Source organism: Drosophila persimilis, unplaced genomic scaffold (genome assembly GCF_003286085.1).
Source record: "Drosophila persimilis strain 14011-0111.01,24,50 unplaced genomic scaffold, DperRS2 tig00000191-arrow-pilon, whole genome shotgun sequence".
Classification (NCBI taxonomy): Eukaryota; Metazoa; Arthropoda; class Insecta; order Diptera; family Drosophilidae; genus Drosophila; species Drosophila persimilis.
The window spans coordinates 5,548,361-5,556,091 of NW_020825298.1; the positions used below are offsets into that span (position 1 = coordinate 5,548,361).

At 43.8% G+C, this 7,731-nt stretch overlaps 2 protein-coding genes across 2 annotated transcripts; one reads left to right on the forward strand and one right to left on the reverse strand.

The window, feature by feature from the left end:
- Positions 1-1,112: 1,112 nt before the first annotated feature.
- LOC6589069 lies at positions 1,113-6,424 on the forward strand. Its single transcript, XM_002015190.2, has 3 exons — positions 1,113-1,195; positions 5,453-5,665; positions 5,724-6,424. The coding sequence occupies exons 1-3, from the start codon at positions 1,126-1,128 to the stop codon at positions 5,939-5,941; spliced, it is 501 nt and encodes a 166-aa protein (XP_002015226.2). The 5' UTR covers positions 1,113-1,125; the 3' UTR covers positions 5,942-6,424.
- LOC6589068 lies at positions 6,262-7,172 on the reverse strand. The gene has a single exon (XM_002015189.2). The coding sequence runs from the start codon at positions 7,170-7,172 to the stop codon at positions 6,426-6,428; it is 747 nt and encodes a 248-aa protein (XP_002015225.2). The 3' UTR covers positions 6,262-6,425.
- Positions 7,173-7,731: the final 559 nt, after the last annotated feature.

Sequence of the window (7,731 nt, forward strand, 5' to 3'; positions counted from 1 at the left end):
TAAAATAATTTGAATTTGAATTGAGCGCATAGAAAATCTATTCGGCAGCAGCCCTGGTTTGAATGGGAAAAAAAGCTAAAAAGAAATTTAGTTCCAATTATTGCCGCCATATTCCATAGTGGCGCCTTTTTTGGCCAGAAAAAAACTCGGCCAGATGGCGCCACACCAGTCATCTTAGTTCAGTTAACAGCCAATACTTTTTGAGCTGGCGCATTTTGAAACGGAAACGGCCAATACCAAAGGAAACGACTGAAAAGGAATGCAAGAAAGAATAAGAATGCGGAAACCACCCACACAGGAAGTACATTTGCTGCCATTGAGGTCCAGCACGCTTCCCAATGATCATGACTCCAATAGATCGGCCATCTATTCGCCGTTAGCATAGCATACATATAAACCAAGTGTACTACTACAGCCGTTATTTGGTAAACAAAAAGATAGACCTCAAAACTTTACTATATACTTAGCGTCTTGAAAAAAATTCTCAAAAGTATACTGAATATTTTTTTAGTTAATCTTTTTACGAATAGTTTTTAATATATAAAAGATAATACCTCTTGAAAATTGAAATTCACTTCAATTCATTCCAATCTGACTTGATAGATTGTAGCCCATAGATCTACATAACTACATATATTGTTTTTCAACTTCTTCCAGCCGATGCCAAGAACTGCATAGTCAATGGAGCTGCATAAAACTTCCTCCAAGAAAACAAAACAAAGCAAAAGCCCATCCAAATAGTACTAGTGTCTGGCTAGCTGTCTGGCAGCGGCAGCATGGGGCATCCCCAAGAGTCGACGTCATCGTCGGGAGTCCACGGTAACAACAAACAGCGCTGCTGGCATCAGCATCAGCAGAGACATCCAACGCCGGCGCCAGCGCCGCAGTTGCTTGGTTGTGGGGCACTTTGACTGCGAAGCCTGCGAGTGGCAAGGCACAGTCGTTCCTCGGCCGAGCAACCGTTTGCATCGCGCGCGCAGTTCCCGCAGCTCTCTCTCACTGAGTCTCTCTCCGCTTTGAAGGATACAAATACAGTGCAAAAAGGAGACCGGCGCCACAGAGTCGCCTACCAGTCCCGCAAGGATTCGCAGTTATCATTCCAGTTGCAGCTCCCTTAAGGAAGCCATGACGGCAGTGCCAATGAAAGCCCTCATCGCTGGCGTCTTCTTGCTGGCAAATGCCTGGCACATTTCAGGTGAGCCACAGAAACTGAAACAGAGACCCTCAGGTGTTGCCGCTAAGTGTCGATCAGTACCAGAACATGCTCCATAATGTCTGTGTAAACATAATCCCGCAAGAACAGTACACATTTTTCATTAATTTCTGTTTACGTGTAATTCCATCTGCCCCCACAAGGCCGCCCCAGGTTGCGATTAGTTTGGATGGTGGTTGTGTCGACTGTGATGGTTTCCATATAGAGTCCATGAATGAAATTTTCCCAATTTTACCATTTTCCCCATCTCTCGATTTTGTTTATGTAGTGGCTGGTCTTCCTCTTTTGGTGCGATTCGTGCAAAAGTTTTTACGATTCTCCTTTGCGGTGTTTATGAAAATTCTTTCAGCTCTTCCGTCGGCACAATATTCTTACAACTTTCGCGTTCATTTCATTTCATTTAATTTCAGGTAGAATCTATACAATTTACTTCACACATTTCACCCAGAGATTTTTATGCTTTTTGCGATTTGCTCAAAGATTTATGAGCGACAGTTTGCCTCGAGCACTCAAAATGATAGAGGTGTCCGCTGTTTTTATCTGTCATAAACAAATTAATAGCGAATGGCGAATATAATGATATATTAATGGGGCAATATGTGTTTAGAGACATGGCTCTGTTTATTGTGACTGGGGAACACGTGTGGAGAGTGACAGCGGGTGGAAGATAATTGAAGATTCTCTAGAGGCTTGATTTGTTTCGGGCAGAGTAAACTGAAAGAGATATATCAATGCATAGAGCATCTGTTATTGTTGATCCATAGATGTGATTGTTTATAAAGGAATTATGGCGGTACAACTAAACTGAAAGTTAAACATCATGAATTGAAGGTATCTGTAAACATATTCCCTATTTCCACAAATAAAGCATTACATTTTAAAACACAAAATTAAATTAAATATGTTTTTTATGAAGTCCTTTGACATCCATGGTTTCAATTCAAATTGAAAGAATGGGATGTGTTCGTTCTTAGATTTGCGGAAGGCAGTTCCGAGCACTACGAGTACTCAATTGTTAAACGTTACATTTAGAATGACATTTTACAGCAATTGATTAAGAAATGGTACATATTCTAAGTGATTGAACCAAACTCATTTCTGATCTTCATAACTTAAATCTCTCATTAAATTAATCGTAATAATTTGTTCCATCCCCTTAAGCGTTTATTCCCATCTTTACACCTTGTCACTCTGAGCTTTTTCCGCAATTATTCTTCGAAATAAGAGAAAAAAGGTGGGTCATTGCTTGCTTAATGAACATCGCTATATGCACAGTGATGTACTCGTACCTCGTACCTCGTACCTCGTATATATCTGCATATAGCATTTTCTGTTCAGTGATTTTCACGCGTTTTTCAGTGATTGGCAACCTGCATGGCATAAAAACCAAATATTTTCCCCGACTGCCACACGGCCAGACGTTTGCACAATATTTATTTTGATATTTTTCGTTTGCTTGGTTTCACTTGGTTTCCCGAAAACAAAATCTATAAAATGCTGAATGCAAATTCCATAATTGGAATGCTGAATCGACTCTGATGAATGCATCGTGATTGGGCCATTAAATGGTGAATCGAAGCAGTGGCTGGGCCTGGGACTGGGGGCCCTCCTGTTGCTCTCAATTAGCCTTCCTTTATGTCCTGCAATTATCTAATTGCTTTGTTTTTGCCACTGACTGCCTCTGCCTCTGCCTCTGGTGCGCCTTCAATCTGGACTCGGATCGAGAGTGCGCATGTCTGACTGGCGCCAGGATGGCGTCTGCTCCAGTTTCCAGCAGCGATTGACTTACTCCCGCTGTCTTCTTCAGCAGCATCCATATCTGGCATCTCCAACAGTGCCCAGTCCCCAGTGCCAGCGACAAAGTGCTCCTATAGAAACTATGTCACATTCTGGTGTCCTTCTTTGGGGGTTAGTTCTCTTTTGTTAGAGCCCCTGTTCAATGGCAGGAATTGCGTAACTTGCGACAGCCGATAATGAGGATACGGCCAGGGAATGGGCATGGTACTCCCACAAAGGAAGTGACACACATCCGATCCGTATCAAATTATATTTGTTATTGTCTGGATACAATGTTTTTATGGGGGTGTTAAATTTACTTTCGCTTGAAAGCCTGTTTACAGGGTAATTTCTGGGGCTTTGGGGGTGGATGTGGTATCAGAAGGAACCATCGAGTATAGGGTTGCAGAAGAACTTCCTTCAGACAAGTCTCAACTTTCAATTACCCGAAACCCGAAACACGTTGCGAAACAAGAGGGAAGCCAAAGCAATGCCAAAGCAGTGGCATATGCGTGACCTTACCAAACGCTTAGAGAATGTTAAACAAAATCGTTAAAATCCGACCTTGAGCTGGCCATAATGTTGAGGCAGTAAAAAACAATCAATTACTCACACTATCACACCATAAAGGGGAAAACTCTGCGCCAATTACCTGAAATTGCATGGCAAATTCCAAAACAAAATACTTTGCAAGGCTCTGAAGGAGAGTCTGACAGTTGCTGGGCCTAGTTTATGCATATGTCCAGTCAATAGTGGGTGGAAAGCAGCACCTGAAGCAACCAAAACACCCAAGGAACTTCCATTCTAAGCAGCCCCGTCTGACATGCCAAGGACACACCAATTGGCGCTAGAGTTAAGACTGAATGGTGGACTTTGAGCGTCTACGTAATATCTTTAGCCAGGCTGTAATAATGTAATTTAGCGAAAACTTTACAAAAATGAAATACAAATGTTTTACAGTCAATATTTGACAGGCACTCCTCCTCGTTTGGTGTCAGGGACTGGATTGTGTGTTCAAGGCAGCTGTGGCAGAGGGGGCACGTGCCCAAGTGGCATGTTTGCCTTCCAAACAAGGAAAACGGGGCTAGTCCTGCCAGTCTTGACCAGCAGGACATGCAAAAACGTTCTCAAGGACTCAACCCGATCTTGATTCACTGTCAGGCCAAATCACGCAAACTTCTCAAGCCAATTAGTGGGGGCTTCTCTCTCCTCGGGCCCACTTTTGAATGAGTCTTGAATTAATTAATTCATTTGTCTAATCCTATAAATAGTTGGAGAATTCTCATGTTTTATGCGTGAAAAATAGATACACATACATATTCGAGGTGCGAATCGAACGCACCACGAAAACAAATTATAAAGAAAACCAAATAAACATTTGTTCGGGAATAAAAGAAATGATCATAATGGGGGATATATAAAGCTATATTTATGTGAGGAGATCAATCAGGGATAGTTATGTGGCAAGAGGGGGATAATCGAAGAAAATTCAATGACTTATTGGAAGAGGAAAATGAAAGCATCGAGGGGAAGTGGCAACAAATAATACCCATTCAATAATAACAAAAATTTTACCAAAAGAAAGAGAAAAAAGAAATAGTGGAAACAAATGAAAGATTTTTTAGGACAATTTGTGTGAGTAATACTCCTGAAGGAAATTCGAACAAGAGAACAAGAGGTTGATTGATTTGCTTGATAATTAATTAAATTATTTTGGAATATATAATAGACTAGTATCGATAAGAAAGCACAATGGAATGAGGGGTATAGAAGTTATGAGAATGTTTAAGTCGAACTCTTCACAAAGGATCTAGACTATTCAATCAGATTACGACATATGTGTATGAATATGAAAAAACATCACGCATATGGGAAATATTGATAAGGTTCTGAACAATAGGTATATTGTAAATCCATAAAGATGGATTTAGTTCCACTTTATAACCTTTTTCATAGTCAAATTAAAGTTGAATCTCTCACTTTCCCCATCACAGCTGCAATTTGCTGTACCCCTCCTCCTATAAGCCACGCCCCGCACCGCCCAAAATTGACGCACCATTTAGCCGCATTCTCAAACGTAACTTCAGTGAATCGCCGTCATTCAGAGACTTGATGGCGTATACGTAATAAAATTGGGCTATGGCGCCGCCCCGACTGTCCACGCACCACTCCACTGCCAGCAGTGGGCGGCACATGAACCCAGTGGCTGGCTGGCAATGATGACGATGATGATGTCAACATCGTTGTCGAAGAATCCTTCGACTCAGTGCCATGGATACACACAGAAACCGCCCCATATCGAATGGTGAAAGGAAACTGTGTCACCCTCGAGTATTTTTAGAACGCAAATAAAGTTCTCAGTTTGCCAAGAATGACCCTATGTCAGAGTGACCCTTTCAAAGGTCAACCGAAGTACGAGTGTGGCTTATTGAAATCCTCCTTCTTTCTGTTTCTGCCTTGCAGCCGGACATGAGCAGCAGCATCAGCGGCATCTGCAGTGCTGGCACTGCAGTTCGGACACCATTGGGGCAGAGGACTTCTGCGATGTGACCTTCCAGGAGGACAACATACCCACGGATCTCATCAAGGAGCGGAACATCAATCTGCTGAGGAGCTGCAATAGCACCATCAACTCGGATCACGAGCGGCCCGTCTGCCGCAAGACTGTGGAGGAGAGTAAGGCCATCAGAAGAATTTGTCATGTGAACCCTATTATAACTCCAATCCCCTCTAGACAATGGCAAGATGATAACCAAACGCTTCTGCTACTACACCAACAAATCGGATCCCGTGGAGCTGTGCAACGTGACCAGTCCCGAGAAGAATGTGCGGCGGATATTCTGCGAGGACTGCCTCACAGATCGTTGCAACAGTGCCCCCGGATTGGTGGCGATTATGACGGCCATTCTTATGATACCCATCCTGGGTCTAGTTCCACAGCTGGCCATATAAATGAAGGACTGGACTGGACTGGGCTCAAGGAAGGTCCTTCTGTAGCATCTCTCTCTCTTTATCCTGTATTTTAGTTGGAACGTGATATTTTGCCTGGTCCATGGAGCCGGGCTGTTGCTGATTAACGATTTAGTTAGTTTAATTTACTCTTTAGCCTAGATTTCCCTCAAAGATTAAGTAATTATATTAGTTCTTGTACGCGTATGATTTGCCTGGCTGAGTGCCAAAGTTAGCCAAGCTCAAAGCCCCCTCTAAAAGCCTTTCCACAAATAAATATAAATATCCCAAAAATACCCCTAATACCAGTAAAAACAGTATACTATGTGAAACATATTTTAATGTAAAGCAAACAAACACAAACAAACAAAACATTCTATGTAATTATCACAGTTGCAACAAAAAATGATGACTCAAGAATTAACACAAAATACTCAAGCACACACTCACTCAAACACCGAATAAAGTTTACACAATTGAATCCTCCTCAGAGATAACCCAGGAGATCTATTATCGCGTCCAGCAGGCGCTGCTTGACGGCTTGATCGAGGGTCGCGTAGGGCTCCTCCATCTGCAGGCTCTGCCACATCTTTGCCATGTAGCTGCCGAACTGTGGCCTCTGTTGGCCACCGCTCTTGTAGCGCTCGTAAAGCAGCAGCTCCGAGTAGACCATCAGCTGGAAGGAGTCTTTGTTTCCCACCATATACAGCTGGTAGAGAAACGCAGCCATCGCGCTGGCCTTTTCCAGTCTGTACAGCCGCTTCAACACGCTGCCGATGATTTTCTGCAGCTGTGCCGGTTTGAAGAGACAGTGGAACCTCCGGGAGTGCCGCCCGATGGCCAGCTGCCACTTTCCCAGCTCGTGCTCGGGCGACTCCAGGGCTTGCTTAAAGAGCGCCGTGCTGTTTAGGGTCTCCAGATGCTCCCGGATGTGCTCGCGGAGGAGATGCCCCTGCAGGTGCTGGCTGAGGGTGATGTTCTTATCTTTGCTACACATCACATGTTGCATGGTCTCGTCCAGGTCCTCGATCTTGGCCACATCCCTCGGGTAGTCGGCCCGGAGCTTGCCCCAGGTGAACGCTGCCAGGGAGAGCTGCTCGTCTACGGTGCCATTGAGACCCTCGATGAGGGACAACATCCGCTTGTTGTCGTAGCAGACCACTTGGGTGCCCAGGGCCTCTATAATAGATGGCCCAAGAAGGAGGAGGAACAACGGAAGCGATTCACCGATCATCCCTCGTGTTTCAAAATAGAACTGAGCTCCGCGATTCTAAATCTCAAACGAGACCCGTTTTGGGTTATCAATAATCGCGGCTTATCAGCCAAGGTCTGCCCCCATCTCTCTCACTGAAAGTCAATCCGTATCTCTCTCCCCTTCTCGTTTTGTATGTCAATCCGTATCTCTCACAGTGGGGATTGCTTCACAAATCCAAACTGACACTCGGATAGCCATAGAAGTTTAATCCAATTATGAGCCTTACATACGACTACGAAACAATGCAACCCTCGTGACTGGTTTCCTTCTTTCTACGTTATCCTTATTCGGCGAGGCCTCCCCTATCGCAGTCCTCAATCTCAAGCAGCGATGAGTGGCAGTGGCAGGAGGTTGCATACCATTCCTAATTAAATTTATGCAAATTGTCGGCTGTCCTTGTTGATTACTGTCGCCTTTGGGCATCCTGCTAGGCCTCTCTGTCCTCTATCTCCGCCTCATTAACCATCGATCTTGCTCAATAAGATAGGCAAAACATTATTTTTTGTGGCCACATTGCTGTTTAAAGCTTAAGTATTAT

Bases quoted from the DNA above. Each gene is read 5' to 3' on its own strand.
- LOC6589069 (XM_002015190.2), top strand. From the start codon at position 1,126: ATGACGGCAGTGCCAATGAAAGCCCTCATCGCTGGCGTCTTCTTGCTG. The intron at 1,196-5,452 runs GTGAGCCACAGA...TCTGCCTTGCAG, and splicing joins AAATGCCTGGCACATTTCAG to CCGGACATGAGCAGCAGCAT. The intron at 5,666-5,723 runs GTAAGGCCATCA...AATCCCCTCTAG, and splicing joins CCGCAAGACTGTGGAGGAGA to ACAATGGCAAGATGATAACC.
- LOC6589068 (XM_002015189.2), bottom strand. From the start codon at position 7,172: ATGATCGGTGAATCGCTTCCGTTGTTCCTCCTCCTTCTTGGGCCATCT.